The following is a 16,771-nucleotide window of genomic DNA, read 5'->3' as shown; positions in this document are numbered from 1 at the left end:
CACAGCAGCGGCACCATTGGCTCGTGCGACTGTCAATCAGCCAATCAGGGGAGAGAGGAGCAGGGCCAGGCTGGCACTCCCTGTCTAAATGGATACAGCGAGCTCTGACTCGGTTCCGGTGACCCCATGGAGAGCAGCTGACTGAGGGGACACTCGATTGGAGGGAGGGGCCAGGAACAGCAAAGCAGGGCCCGAGGAGAGGAGGATCCAGGCTGTTCTGTGCAAAACCAACTGCATGTTTGTTACTTTTTCATAATTTTTTTGAAACGAGACTTTACAATGACTTTAACCACGTGCCGACCAGCCGCCATCATTATACTGCAGCAGGTCGGAAAGATCCTGCGAATCATTGTAGGTGCACGTTGGCACCTTTAAGGGCGATGGAGGGGCAGAGCGGGGGGGGGGGGGGATCCGATGCACATAGCCAGTGGTTGCGATGACCGCCATTATCAGCAAAAACAATAAAAAAAAAAAAAGTCCATAAATTTATCCCATAGTTTGTAGACATTATAACTTGTGCGCAAACCAATCAATATACGCTTATTAGGATTTTTATACCAAAAATATGTAGAAGAATGCATATTGGCCTAAATTGATGAATACATTTGTTTTTTTACAATTTTTTTTGGGGGGGGGGGGGGGGGGTATATGTATTATAGCAGAAAGTAAAAAATACAGTTGTTTTTTTTTCAAAATTGTCTATTTTTTTGTTTATGGTGCAAAAAATAAAAACGGCAGAGGTGATCAAATACCACCAAAAGAAAGCTCTATTTGTGGGGGGGGAACATCAATTTTATTTTGGTACAACGTCACACGCCCACGCAGTTGTCAGTTAAAGTAACGCAGTGCTGTATTGCAAAAAAATGGCCTGGTCATTAAGGAGGTAAATCCTTCCAGGGCTGAAGTGGTTAATAGTTAATTTCAATGGCCTGAATAAATTATGAAATGAATTGGCACCCAAGCGTTTGACATGCCTAAATGTGTTACATGTGTTTGCAAGTTGCACGTTTTTTGTTTTTTCTGCCAAAATGCAGATGGCAGAAAGAAAGTCTTCTAGGAGAGATGGGCAAATGTTCAGTGCGCCTTAAAGGGGTTGTAAAGGCTCATGTTTTCCCCCCTAATGCATCCTATGCATTAAGGTGAAAAAACATGAAGAAGGATGTAGCAGCTCTAAACCATTTGAATAACCACAAAGTATATATATATATATAAAAAATATGCACACAACCAAATATGAGAAAAATGGTGTGTGGTTACACCGTAGAACATAACAGTAAATAGTACAAAAAATGTCCCAAAGTGGATATTATAAGTGAATTATAGAAAGAAAGTCCAACAATGATAATTGTGTTAAATGAAGTCCATAAACACATATGTGCATAGGTAGATAGATAATATTCAGTGACAAGTTCCACCACCACAGACAATGTGCCAACACCACAAAGATTGCGCACTCACCACAAGGCAAGCTAGATGAGATTGCGGCTAAATCCCCAGCCAGGGCCTTTATCCAGGTGGTTCTGAAACGGTAACTGCAGATGGTCGATATGGTGGAGGAGATATAACCAGCAAATGGCTGATCCATCAGGAACCATGGGGAGTAGCCAAATGTTACCAGGTTCGATGACTAAGGCCGCGTACACACGCGGGGACTGTTCGCCCAACTTTGTCCGTCAAAGGCCGCGTACACACGGGCGGACTGTTCGCCCAACCTTGTTCGGCAAACAGTTTCATCAAACAGTCCGCTCAAAATTTGCATGAGCGGACTTGCCCACACACGAGCGGACTGTTTGACGAACAAGGTTGGGCAAACAGTTCGCTCAACTTTTGAAATGAACGGACTCGCCCACGTAAGGCGGAGGCAAGTCCACCCATTTCGAGCGCGTGTACAGGTAGGCGGGGCCCGCGAAGGAGACGTCGCGGGCTCCGCCGCCTGGAATGGGCTTAAAGGGGAACCCCAACGCCGAAAAAAATCGGCGTGGGGGTTCCCCCCAAGTCCACACCAGACCCTTGTCCGAGCACGCTACCCGGCCGGCCAGGAAAGGGGGGCGAGCGAGCGCGCCCCCCCTCCTGAGCCGTACCAGGCCGCGTGCCCTCAACATGGGGGGGTGCCTTGGGGAAGGGGGGGCCGCGCGGCCCCCCCACCCCAAAGCACCTTGTCCCCATGTTGATGAGGACAAGGGCCTCTTCCCGACAACCCTGGCCGTTGGTTGTCGGGGTCTGCGGGCGGGGGGCTTATCGGAATCCGGGAGCCCCCTTTAAGAAGGGGGCCCCCGGATACCGGCCCCCCACCCTATGTGAATGAGTATGGGGTACAATGTACCCCTACCCATTCACCTGTGAAATAAAGTACAAATAAAAACACAACACAGGGGGAAAAAATATTTTATTGCACAGCTCCGGGGGTCTTCCGTCTTCGGGGGTCTTCTCGCCGGACTCCTCCGCTATGTGTGTGTAGCTCTTTTGCCAGCGGAGGAGTCCGGCTTTCTTCCTCCCCGCCGCCGGCCTCTTCTCCCGACTTCGGGGGTCTTGTCCCCCTCTTCGGTTCTTCTGCCGGGCCACCGCGCCTGGTCCGGTGGCCCGGTCTTCTGTCGCCGTCTTCCGTCGCCGCCTTCGGTTCTTCTGCCGGGCCACCGCGCCTTCTTGTAGCTCTTTTACAGGCGGTGGCCCGGTCTTCTGTCGCCGTCGCCGCCTTCCGTTCGTGTTCTTCTTCTTGTTCTTCTTGTTCTTCTCCAGGCGATGTTGACACGTCGCTCCCTCCGGCCGGAATGCCGGGGACGCGCTGTGCGGTCACTTATATAGTGACAATGGGGCGGGGTCACATGGTATATGTCACATGGGTTGATGTCACATGGTGACCCCGCCCCCTTACGATGTCATAGTCCCCATGTGACATCAACCCATGTGACCAACCCATGTGACATATACCATGTGACCCCGCCCCATTGTCACTATATAAGTGACCGCACAGCGCGTCCCCGGCATTCCGGCCGGAGAGCTCGTCGAGTCAACATCTCCAGGAGAAGAACAAGAAGAACAAGAACGGAAGGCGGCGACGGCGACAGAAGACCGGGCCACCGCCTGTAAAAGAGCTACAAGAAGGCGCGGTGGCCCGGCAGAAGAACCGAAGGCGGCGACAGAAGAACGGAAGACGGCGACAGAAGACCGGGCCACCGGACCAGGCGCGGTGGCCCGGCAGAAGAACCGAAGAGGGGGACAAGACCCCCGAAGTCGGGAGAAGAGGCCGGCGGCGGGGAGGAAGAAAGCCGGACTCCTCCGCTGGCAAAAGAGCTACACACACATAGCGGAGGAGTCCGGCGAGAAGACCCCCGAAGACGGAAGACCCCCGGAGCTGTGCAATAAAATATTTTTTCCCCCTGTGTTGTGTTTTTATTTGTACTTTATTTCACAGGTGAATGGGTAGGGGTACATTGTACCCCATACTCATTCACATAGGGTGGGGGGCCGGTATCCGGGGGCCCCCTTCTTAAAGGGGGCTCCCGGATTCCGATAAGCCCCCCGCCCGCAGACCCCGACAACCAACGGCCAGGGTTGTCGGGAAGAGGCCCTTGTCCTCATCAACATGGGGACAAGGTGCTTTGGGGTGGGGGGGCCGCGCGGCCCCCCCCTTCCCCAAGGCACCCCCCATGTTGAGGGCACGCGGCCTGGTACGGCTCAGGAGGGGGGGCGCGCTCGCTCGCCCCCCTTTCCTGGCCGGCCGGGTAGCGTGCTCGGACAAGGGTCTGGTGTGGACTTGGGGGGAACCCCCACGCCGATTTTTTTCGGCGTTGGGGTTCCCCTTTAAGCCCATTCCAGGCGGCGGAGCCCGCGACGTCTCCTTCGCGGGCCCCGCCTACCTGTACACGCGCTCGAAATGGGCGGACTTTCCGAGCGGGAACAGTCCGCTCATTTCGAAAGTACAGCGGACAAGCCCACACACGGGCGGACTGTTCGCTCAAACACAGTTTCAGCGGACAGTTTTTCGGAATTTCCGAAAGACATTGTCCGTCCAACTGTCCGCTGAAACTGTCCGCTGAAAGCCCACACACGAGCGGACTGTCCGCCCAAACACTGTTCAGCGGACAAGGTTGGGCGAACAGTCCGCCCGTGTGTACGCGGCCAAACAGTTTCAGCAAACAGTCCGCTCAAAATTAGCATGGACGGACATGGCCACACACGACGAACGAACAGTTTGCTGAAACCGTGCGCGATGACGTGAACGGCACGTACGACGGGACAAAAAATACGACGTCCTATACACTGCATTATAACTTTCGGTGTGTAAATCCTTTCTGAGCATGCGCGGAACTTAGTTTGACGAACAAGCCTACACACGAGGGGACTGTTCGCTGAAACAAAGTTTCAGCGGACAGTTTTTCGGAAATTCCGCTGAAAGCCCACACACGAGCGGACTGTCCGCCGAAACACTGTTCAGCGGACAAAGTTGGGCGAACAGTCCCCGCGTGTGTACGCGGCCTTAGTCTAAGTTCCAGGAAGCAAAAAGATGGCAAGCTCAAAGATGGACAGCTGGACTAAGTGGAACTGGACTAAGTGTTGAATTAAAAACCAGAGTTCAAAACAGGAGGCTATAACAGGAGTCATCAAACCTGGTACATTTATAGTACTAATTACTGTTTATTCTACGGTGTAAGCACAAACCATTTTCTCATATTTGGTTGTGTTTGTTCATATTTTTTACATATATTTTTATATATTATTTTATATATATATATATATATATATATATATATATATATATATATATATACATATATACATACTTTGTGTTTACTCATATGGTTTAGCGCTGCTACATCCTTCTTCATTTTATTCAGTGTGTATCTCAATTTTAGCGGCTGCTTATTTTATTTTTTATTTTTATTTTCACATCAGTATCACATTTATTTTCAGTATCGCAGTATTTTTCCCACTGTTTATTTTTAAGGTGAAAAAAACACCTTGCAGTCACCGGCCCCCTAGCCCCCCATTTTACTTTACCTGACCCTGAATTTCCATCTGCACGTCCCCACCATCCCTCTCTCCATGGGTTCCTGACTCTTGATGGGATAGATTGATAGCAGTGCAGCCATTGGCTCCCGCTGCTGTCAATCAAGTCTAATGACCCGGGGGGGGCGGGACAGACTCCTGCATTCCTGACTCTGCGGGCACGCTCCCGAGTCCATAAGGTAACCCACTCGGGAGAGCGCTTCTCCAAGGGGTTATCTAATGCAGGAAGGAGCCGCAAGAGCCGCCGAGGGACCCCAGAAATGGATGTTTGGGGCCACTCTGTGCAAAACGAGCTGCTCAATGGAGGCAAGTATAACATGTTTGTTATTTTAAAAAAATAAAAAATAATTCTTTAGTATCACTTTAAGCAAAACTGTATATCTTGTTCCTCTAAACCTAAAGAGCATTAAACCCTTGCAGTGCAGTTCAGCCCCACTGCAAGGGAGGATTTTAACCCCAGAGTTCAGCTTTAAGAATAAAGTAATATATCAAAATCACTCTATACGCAAAAGTTAAAGTTTGCATGAATTTCTTGCTAACATTATACAGCAGCTGTATATTTTTTCAGGAAAAAAATACGTCTTTTCAGGACTGTATGAGAGCATGAATGAAAAGAGGTCCCTGAGGTGCAAAACCTATGTGAGCACATCAAATACTATTATTTAGTACAATAATTGTGCTCAGTTATGTTACGTTGCTTTGCCCTGTGACCACTAGGGGCGTGCCGCTGGAGGCACACGTGCACGCCCGCTGCTCGTCCCTGAAGCCAATGCGAGTGCCCGGCAGGCACGATGACCACCAGGCTCCCGCGATTGCTCGTGCAACACCGAGAACCGGGATCTGTGTGTGTGAACACACAGATCCCGGTTCTCTGAGGGGAGAAGAGACAGATCATGTGTTCATACAAAGTATGAACAGCGATCTGTCATCTCCCCTAGACAGTCACCCCCACCCCCCTTCAGTTAGAACACACACTAGGGAACACATGAACCTCTTGATCGCCCCCTAGTGTTAACCCCTTCCCTGCCAGTGACATTTTTACAGTAATTAGTGCATTTTTATAGCACTGATCGCTGTATAAATGTCAGTGGTCCAAAAAATCTGTCAAAACTGTTCAATGTGTACGCCATAATGTCGCAGTCCCGATAAAAATCACAGACCGCCACCATTACTAGTTGCAGATGGACACCGGTGGCAAGAAAAAAAAGCGCTCTGAGGTGATTCAGTTCGTATAGGTAGCGCTATACAAGTCATTCATTCATTCATAAATCTATCTTGTATAAGTATAAGAATACATATCGGCCTAAACTGATAGAAAAATTAGCTTTTTTTTAAAAAAAGGGGATATTTATTATAACAAAAAGTACATAATATTGTGGTGTTTTCAAAATTGTTGCTTTTTTTTGTTTATAGCGCAATAAATAAAAACCACAAAGATGATCAAATACCCCCAAAAAAAGGAAGCTCTATTTGTGGGGAAAAAAGGATGCAAATTTTGTTTGGGTGCCAGTTAACCACTTAAGCCCCGGACCATTTGGCTGGCCAAAGACCAGAGCACTTTTTGCAATGTGGCACTGCATCTCTTTAACTGACAATTGCGCGGTCGTGCGACGTGGCTCCCAAACAAAGTTGACGTCCTTTCTGCCTCACAAATAGAGCTTTCTTTTGGGGTATTTGATCACCTCCACAGTTTTTATTTTTTGCACTATAAACAAGAAAATAGCAACAATTTTGAAAGAGACACATTTTTTTTTTACTTTTTACTATAATAAATATCCCCAAAAAATATTAAAAAACATATTTTTTCCTCAGTTTAGGCCGAAACGTATTCTGCTACATATTTTTGGTAAAAAAAAATGCAATAAGAGTTTATTGATTGGTTTGCGCAAACGTTATAATAGGGGATAGTTTTATGGAATTTTTATTATAAATTTTTTTTTTTTACTAGTAATGGTAGCGATCAGCGATTTTTATCAACATTATGGCGGCCACATGGCGGCCACATTGGACACTTTTGGCTCGATTTTGGGACCCTTCACATTTATACAGCTATCAGTGCAATTAAAAATGCATTCATTACTGTGTAAATGTGACTGCCAGTGAAGGGATTAACCAGTAGGGGGTGCTGCGGGGGTTAAGTGTGTCCTAGGGAGTGATTCTAACTGTAGGGGGGGGGGCTGTGTGTCATGACACTGATCACCGCTCCCAATCACAGGGAGCTGTGATCAGTGTCCTGTCACTAGGAAGAACGGGGAAATGCTTGTTTACATTAGCATTTCCTGTTCTTCCTCTCTGTGAGACGATCGCGGGTATCCCCATGGACATCGAGTCCGTTGGACCCACGATAACGCTCACGGAACTCTCAGCGTCGTACGGGTACGTGATTCTGCCTGTATGTGCCCTTCTGTCGACGTATATCTGCGTGAGGTGGTCGGGAAGCAGTTAAAAACCACTTCTAAACGTGGCATGTGAATGCATCAAAACGGACGTTTTTAAACATCAGTTACTATCTGTCAAATTAAATTGTTCAGGAGAGGTTGTAAAATGTACATTAAGCCTTGCACTAAAACTAAGGGGCATTTTATAAAACACTCACTGGCCAAATATCAGACACATTTGTGCAATCGGAGTGAATCTATTACAATAATTCCTGTATCATCAGCTCCATCTAGTGGCCAAAATGCAGTGTGTGTGTTTGTGTGTGTGTGTGTGTGTGTGTGTGTGTGTGTGTGTGTATATATATATATATATATATATATATATATATATATATATATATATATATATATAATATATCCCATGCTCATTCACATGGGAGGGAAGAGGCCCTTGTCCCCATCGGCAATCAAGGTGCTTTTCACCCCCCCATGTTTGTTGAGGGCATGTGGCCTGGTATGGTCCAAGAGGGGTGGAGTAGCTCCCCTTTCCTGACCTCTACATGCTCGGATAAGGGTCTGGAATGGATGTTGGGGGGGGGGACTCCACACTGTCTTCTTTTTATTTTGGCGTGTCTGGTATGGTCTTGGGGGACCACTCCATTTTTATTTTTTTTTGTTTTATTTTTTTTGGTGTGGGGTCCCCTGAAGATTCATACCAGACTCAAAGTGCCTGCTATGGTCGGATCCCCTTCATTGAAGTCGCATGGAAGCGGACATGAAGTTGTAGGGTAAAGTCGGACGGAAGTTTCCAACTTCCATTTCGGAGCAGCATGAACCCGGCCTAAAGCAGTATTAACCACTTCAGCCCCGGAAGATTTTACCCCCTTCCTTGCCAGAGCACTTTTTGCGATTTGGCACTGCGTTTCTTTAACTGACAATTGCACGGTCGTGCGGCGTTACACCCAAACAAAATTGACATAATTTTTTTCCCCACAAATAGAGCTTTCTTTTGGTGGTATTTGATCACCTATGCGTTTTGTTTTTTTTGCGCTATAAACAAAAGAAGAGCGAAATTTTCAAAAAAACACAATATTTTTGACTTTTTGCTATAATAAATGTCCCTTTTTTTTTTTTTAACAAGATTTTCCCTCAGTTTAGGCCGATACGTATTCTTCTACATATTTTTGGTAAAAAAAAAAATCTCAATAAGCCTATATTGATTGGTTAGCGCAAAAGTTATAACGTCTACAAAATAGGGGATAGATTTATGGCATTTTTTTTAATTTTTTTTTACTAGTAATGGCGGCGATCAGCGATTTTATTTTTTATTTTTTTGTGACTGCGACATTGTGACAGACATATTGGACACTTTTGACACATATTTGGGACCATTCAGATTTACACAGCGATCAGTGCTATAAAATTGCACTGATTACTGTGTAAATTTGACTGGCAGGGGTTAACCCCAGGGGCGCTGCAGGGGTTAATTATGTTCACTGGGAGTGATTCTAACTGTGGGGGGAGGGGACTCACAAGGGGAGGAGACCGATCGGTGTTCCTCTGTACTGGGAACACACCATCGGTCTCCTCTCCACTGACAGCATGTGGATCTGTGTGTTTATATACACAGATGCACGGTCCTGCTGTGTTCCCGGGCAATCGCAGGTGCCTGGCGGACATCGCCACCGCCAGGCACGTGCACCAGGTCCTGAGCGACGCTGCAGCGTGCCCCCTAGGTGGCCAGGAATGAGAGGACATCATATGACACCCGCCCAGGATGGGAGATCCCATCTGCGGGCGTCGTATTACTATGGGTGGGTAGGGAAGTGGTTAAACTCCAAACCAAAAATGTCATCTAACATATTGCAGCTTACCAAACATTAAATGTAGAGGCTGTTTTCTTTTTAGAGCCTTTTCCCTGTGTTTTAACCTGGTGATCTGGACAGTAACAGACGTCCTGTATAAGAGTGCCCCACTCTGGATGAAGGAGCACAAGCAGCATTGTCAGTCTGGAGGGGAGGGGATTGTTAGATGGACTAGCAGTTTTCGATACACTAACAAGTTGAAGCCAAACTCTAATACTTCCTAATCAGTTACAGCATACAGGTTTTTTTTTCCCCCTTTTCGTATAGGTTTTACATGAATAAATAAAAGTTGATCATTGTAAGCACCCCTGTTAATGGCAAATGGTTTGTCCCATCCCTGTAACTGATACATCTGCAAGAGTGCTTGTTCTTTTGAAAAACCAACAAACTTACTGGCCAGGTCACCAGGAGAAATTAAGGGAAAGAAAGCCTAAAAAAGAAAACGAATGCAACCATTACATGTAAGAATTGGTATGCTGCACTATAATACATGTTTGTTTTTGGGATTAAGCTTGCAAAGAATTCTGTGAATGAATATTTTTTAAATAGACCCCCAAACTATTCATTCAAGCCTTTGTATTGTTTTCCAGAGCTAGTACAAAGGAAACTTAAGCCGCGTACACACGGGCGGACTGTATGGCCAACTTAGTCCGTCGAAACACATTTCAGCGGACAATCCGCTCGTGTGTGGGCTTCAGCGGACTTTTTCAGCATGCAGTCCGGCGTACTAAGTATTTCGGATTTTTCGAAATTCTGTCCGTCATACTTTGGTTTCAGCGGACAATCCGCTCGTCAGTATGCTAGTTCGACGGACTAAGAATGGCGCATGCCCAGAAAGGATTTACACGGCGGAAAGGTGCTTTGCTGTGTATTGGACTTCCTATTTCTAGTCCCGTCGTACGTGCTGTACACGTCATCGCGCAAGCTTTCGACGGACTGTTTGTGCATCCGTGTGTGGTCAAGTCCGTTCATTCGAAAGTAGGATGGACTGTCCGTCGGATTGTATGACGGACTAAGTAGGCCATACAATCCGCCCGTGTGTACGCGGCCTTAGTGATGAGGTCATTTTTGTTTATTAGTCTTCATGAGCCACATAACTGGGGGCGTGCAGGGGGTGTGTCCTTTGTGTACACACTTTGTGCTAAAGAGTGTCTCTCTTTCCCATCTCAGAAAGTTGGGAGCTCTGTTTTTTGGTGTCTGGCATTAATGTTTGGATGTCTTGCACGGCTGGAGAATGCAGGGTTTCATAATTTTGTTGGAAAAAGAAGACATATGGGGGTTATTTACTGAAGGAAAATCTACTTTGCACTGAAAGTGCACTTGGAAGTGCAGTCACTGCAGATCCGAGGGGGACATGCAAGGAAAATAAAAAACAGCATTTTAGCTTGCACATGATTGGATGATACAATCAGCAGAGCTTCCCCTCTTTTAAGATCTACCCCTCAGATTTACAGCGACTGCACTTCTGAGTGCACTTGCAGTGCAATGTAAATAACCCCTATATATATATATATATATATATATATATATATATATATATATATATATATATATATATAATATATCCAACAAGTCTAACCGCTAGAAATAAAAGCCTGGACAGCAGAAATTAATGCTATGGCCACAACATCTATAAGATATTATTTTTTATTTGTGTTCTGCAATAACTGCACAGTTCATGTGCCCTTATTGTTGCAGGACTGTAGCTGGCAGTGTGATTACAGTAACTAAGCTTTAGGAAAGGAAAGAGAGCCTGTTGGGGTATCAATGGGAAAGAAGCTATAACCCCCTGTATGTATTCTCATATCTACTTAATTTTGTAAAGCAGACTTTCCATGCCAATAGAGGGCATGTCACCTCTGCATTAAAAATCCTGCTTGATCGCCTTTTATTTATTTATTTATTTATTTCAAGTACAGTTACACTTTAAGTTGCCACCAGAACAGGCATAGAGGTTACATTTTCGTGCTGAATTGGATGAAATGGGTGGATGTCGGCACCTCCCTGCTTGACAAAAGTCAATATAAAAATGTAATGAGCCATGTTAAAAATATTCAACTAAATGGTGATTGCTTCCTATCGGATGTGAAAGATATTCAGGCAGCCACAGGTGCCACAGTTGTCTGAATACACTAACCAGCAGTGGCACGTCCTCCATCCATTCTGTTTGGTGTGGATGGAGGAATCTATTGATTTTTTTTTTCTTGCTTAGACCCTGCGCCGTATATGGCTAGCTTTATTCTTTAGATCAGTGGCCTCCAAACTGTGGCCCTTTGCTTGCGTTTATCTTGCCCTTGGGGTACTATTTCAGCCACTGATACTAACAGTGGGGCATAATTCCCCCCACTGACACCAATGAAGGAGCACAATCCCCTCCCCCCCCCCCCCCCCCCATGATACAAGTGACAGCGTCCAATTTCTCCCAATGACTCCAAAGAAGGGCCCCAATTCCTACCATTGGTACTAACAATGGGGCCCAATGACACAAATGATGGAGCCCAATTCCTCTTTTAGACACTAATAATGGGGTCCAATGTCACCAATGATGGGGCACTATGCCTCCTAATGACACCAATGATGGGGCACTATTGCTTTCACTGACTCCAAAGATGAGGCATTGTTTTTAACTACTGACATCAGGACCTTTTCTACGCCAAATGGCCACAGTCCGGTCCCCCTAATGTCTGAAGGACCGTAAACTGGCCCCCCCTTTTTTTTCAAAAGTTTTAACACTCCTGCTTTAGATAAACAAAAATGAATATAACTGACCCAAAACCTTCACCTTTAATAACAAGTAGTCAATGGCAACTCCATATTTATATGTTTATAGGTAAACTTTTAAAGGCCCATTCATAGTGTCTGAAATTGCAGGATCAGGACCCTTCGGAGTAAGACCGCACTATATTATTATTATTATTATTATTATTATTATTATGCGCATCGGGAACCTTTGTGGTAAGACAGCGCTATATTAAGATACCTCTCAACTCAACTCAACTCTTCCTATTGTAGTGCGGGAACTAGTCCTGTAAGCCCTTGTACACACGGTCGGAGATTCCGACGGAATGTGTCCGATCGGACCCTTTTGTCGGATATTCCGACTGTGTGTGGTCTACATCGGACTGTTTCCGTCGGAGTATCCGACGGACCAAGTTTTCCAACTTGTTGGTAATTCCGATCGGACAAAGTGCCACGCATGCTCAGATGAAATTCCTACACCAAAGCTATTGGCTACTAGTGTGAACGTAGTCCCGCCGTAACTAAATAACGTCATCCCGTCGGATTTTCCGACAACTTTGTCCGACCGTGTTTATGCAACAGTTTCGGACAAAATCCGACGGATTTGGTTGTCAGAATCTCCGACCGTGTGTACAAGGGCTAAGAAACAATGGAATTGTATTGATCCACATTTTACATGGATACAGAACACTCCAGAAATACATGGGATGTGGATGGTGTGATTGAGTCCTTGATGATCAGGCAGCCTGACTGACAATTTTTTATTTTTTTTCCAGGAAAAGGAAGGTGGAAAAAATCAAACCCTTGAAACAATAAAAAACCACATTTCTGGGATTTTTCGGCCAAAGTTTTCTGTAAGTATTTATGTCTACATAAGATATACTAACTGAACTGTAATTGGTAATATAAAGGTCACTCAAGCTCCTAGGCAAACACCAGCGACTGAGAAAAGTTTTTTTGTAGCGAGTCTAGTATGAGTCTAGTATGTGGACAGCGGTGGCCTCTGTCTTCAGTGGTCTGTAGAATAAAAATTGTATTCTGCTATTTTAATATATTTATTTCAAGTTCTAAAGTCACATCATATACTTTTATTTTATAACATCAGCATTGTAATACCAATAAAAGGTATATTGGACAGTCCAATATAAGATTACTTGAAAAATCGCATAAACTACAAAATGTGACCTTTCGCAACCACTGTGACAAGCCTCCATCCCTATTGTACATATATACAAGAAACAATGGTCACTGGACTTTATATGAGCCATGTCACTTCAAAATAATAATATAGACAATACATAAGGTAGAAATGTTTTTTGCAATCAGAATTAAAACATTCCATAACCTCAAAATACATAATGCGATTTTTGGTAATAAGATCAAAAAAGCCATTTAAAAAGCTGACATGTAGCACATGATTGTTGGAATAAATTCATAATCTACAAATACATAATGATATTTACATGAACAAATACATGATGGATATGAATTGTAAGCATCAGGCTGTCCAGACATTCTAGAACTCGACGCATTTTGTGGATCTGTCCACTCATCAGGAGTATAATGCCAGAAATATATGTCAGCTCAAAAAAAAAAATCTCCTTTTATGTTGTGAGCTCTCCCTGTCTGCTGGCTGTTTCTTTCGACGATTTCCTGGATTCCCTGTATGTTTTGCAGCTATTCCCGTGCTGTTTACTTTCCATTTCTAAAGACTACATATCCCATAGTTCCTGTACTGACTCCGCCTCCTTAAACTCCACCTCTTAACTGTAGTACAGAAGGCAGGCTCTGTGAAATGTGTGACACAGCAGTGCCTACTCACAGGACATAGTGACCATGTGTCACGGAATTTAAGGAAGTAAATGTGTGGGGAACAAAATAAGTTTATAAAAGATTGTTCAGACTAAGAGTCCATTCACACGTGTGCGATTTGTCATGCCACTTTGGACATCAAAACCATTCTTTTTAATGGCACCCGTTCAAATCACTGCGACTTAATGTCACAGCGACTTTGAAAAGGTGCCTGCACTGCTTTGGTGCAACTTTTAATGGGACTTTAATCCATAAAATGCAATGAATCAAAATCGCTCCAAAAGTCACGTCAAAGTCGCACTGGAAATCGTGCTACTGTGGAGACACGCTAACTAGAAAGGAGCCTTAAAGGAGTAGACTAGAAATAATTGAAATTTCAATGTAGAAATGAATATACGATTTTACATTTCCTCAAAAAAGTGAATTATATGCGGTTATCCATAATAACCAAAACCACTCTTCTGGAACAAGAATGTTCATCTGTCCATCAGAATTTGTTATAGTTACATATAGTAGGTGAGGTTGAAAAAAGACACAAGTCCACCAAGTCCAACCTATGTGTGTGATTATATGTCAGTATTACATTGTATATTCCTGTAGGTTGTGGTCGTTCAGGTGCTTATCTAATAGTTTTCTTTCGAAACTATCAATGCCCCCCACTGAGACCACCGCTTGTGGAAGGGAATTCCACATCCTTGCCGCTCTTACAGTAAAGAACCCTCTATGCAGTTTATGGTTAAACCTCTTTTCTAATAGTGGCCACGAGTCTTGTTAAACTCCCTTCCGCAATTTTTCTTCATCCCTATTGTGGGGTCCCCAGTATGGTATTTACAAAATTGAAATCATATCCCCTCTCAAGCGTCCCTTCTCCAGAGAGAATACATTCAGTGTTCACAACCTTTCCTCATAACTAATGTCTTCCAGACCCTTTATTAGCTTTGTTGCCCTTCTTTGTACTCGCTCCATTTCCAGTACATCCTTCCTGAGGACTGGTACCAAGAACTGGACAGCATACTCCAGGTGCGGCCGGACCAGAGTCTTGTAGAGCGGGAGAATTATCGTTTTATCTCTGGAGTTGATCCTCTTTTTAATGCATGCCAATATTCTGTTTGCTTTGTTAGCAGCAGCTTGGCATTGCATGCCATTGCTGAGCCTATCATCTACTAGGACCCCCAGGTCCTTTTCCATTCTAGATTCCCCCAGAGGTTCTCCCCCCAGCGTATAGATTGCATTCATATTTTTGCCACACAAATGCATTATTTTACATTTTTCTACATTAAACCTAATTTCACCATTTTACTATTCAGCCAAAGGAGCATTTGTGAGGTCATTTAGTAGTGGTGGATGGCAATTCACAATTCTTGCTCACCAAACTCTTCTAAACCATGTGTTTATGGTCCTGGCTTTGTGCACAGGGGCACAGACATGCCAGAACAGGGTCTTTTTCAAACTGATGCCACAAGGCTGAGAACATACCATTGTCTAAAACGCCTTTAGCTGGCCATATGTAGTTCAAATTTTGGCCAAATCGTGAGAAACCAGAGGAAATTTGCTCAGTGATTGGCTCTGTTGGCTGCCTTCCACCCATCATCCCTCAACTGAAAAACTGAAAAGGAGCCAGGCAGAAAATTATCAGACAAACCGTACCTGCATCCAATCAGATGCAGCCACTGTTTTGATGTCTTGGCAGCTGGTAGGGTTGGCTGTCAAAATACAGTAGCACAGCGGCAGATTCTGCCATCTGCACTTTGTAACATAGATGGACAAATCTGTTCCTGCAGGCGGAATGGAAAAAAAATCTATATGTGTATGGCCAGCTTTTGTATGCTGTAGCAATAACAACCTTGTCCATCCAGTGTAAGTTGCAGAAAATGAGCTGTCATTTTGACAGCTCGTTCATTTACAGTGCTAAACATGGCTAAGAGATGTGGTGGAAAGAGAAGCACTTAGGGCAGATGCCTCTTCTGCCTTGGTGCCTTGGTATGATCTAACTGACTAGTGCAGATAGTGTCCAGAATGCTGTACAAACTCTTTGACAAGCCTACATAGAGCTCCTATGGATAGTATAGGTGGTGGAATAGAGAAAAAAAGGACCGACTTATCCGGAGAAACAGTAATGCCACATACACACGACCGGATTTTCCGTCAGACTAGGTCCAACGGAATCAGTCTGTCACATAAAAAATCTGACGGACCTAGAAATAGAACATGTTTTAAATCTGTCCGACGGACTCAATTCCTATCGTGAAAACTGTTCGTCTGTACGCTGGTCCGACGGACCAAATACTATGCAAGGGAAGCTATTCGCTACTGATTATTGAACTTCCTTATTTAGTGCCATCTTACGTCATCACGTTCAAAACAAATGGACTTCAGAATGGATTTATTTCGTTCGTGTGTGGCCAAGTCCGTTCATTCGGAAGGTCCGTCGGAACTCCGCCGAAAGTCCGTCGGGAAGACCGTCGGACCTAGTCTGCCGGAAAGTCCGGTCTTGTGTACGCGGCATTAGTCTTCTAACTTGCCTGCTTGATCAATTGCCTAACAATGGGTGGCCAACAGACTTGAGGTGCGGCATACATAAGAAAGCACTGCCTGATTCACCTATAAACTGTCATTGAATATTTATGAATATCTACAGTGCAAATCCAAGAAAACTATGCATGTTGTTAGCACCAATGCCCTGTAATGAATGCGCTCCAATAAATCTAATCTTTTTATGTTAATACTCTTATTCCAAATGCAAGCCGTGGATGACAACATCTGCAGAACCTGTGGCTATTTCTCTTAAAACAGATCAAGAGTTTTTTTTCTTAGAAGAATATAGTTCGTAGTTTTGTGTTTTCCATGTGGTTCCATTTGTCTGTCTATAATACATTTCTTGAGAACTAATAACACCTGGAGACATCTGTGCCCGACTGTGAAATGTTATCGGTAGGCATCTTGTGCTGTTTTTAAAGTCCACATGGCTTA

The 16,771-nt window shown here is 44.6% G+C and overlaps 1 protein-coding gene across 3 annotated transcripts in view; it reads left to right on the top strand.

The window, feature by feature from the left end:
- Positions 1-16,771, top strand: part of FES (FES proto-oncogene, tyrosine kinase) — a 292,890-nt gene that overhangs the window by 175,399 nt on the left and 100,720 nt on the right. For all 3 annotated transcript variants that reach the window (XM_077471222.1, XM_077471221.1, XM_077471223.1), the window contains one exon: positions 12,766-12,843. In XM_077471222.1, coding sequence (XP_077327348.1) covers positions 12,766-12,843 — 78 coding nt within the window. The remainder of the gene's footprint in view (positions 1-12,765; positions 12,844-16,771) is intronic.

Source organism: Lithobates pipiens, unplaced genomic scaffold (assembly GCF_037356315.1).
Source record: "Lithobates pipiens isolate NorthernLeopardFrog02 unplaced genomic scaffold, aLitPip1_a1.2 Scaffold_8, whole genome shotgun sequence".
Taxonomy (NCBI): Eukaryota; Metazoa; Chordata; class Amphibia; order Anura; family Ranidae; genus Lithobates; species Lithobates pipiens.
Note: the sequence above shows the minus strand (reverse complement) of the source record. Positions and strands in the feature narration are given on the sequence as shown.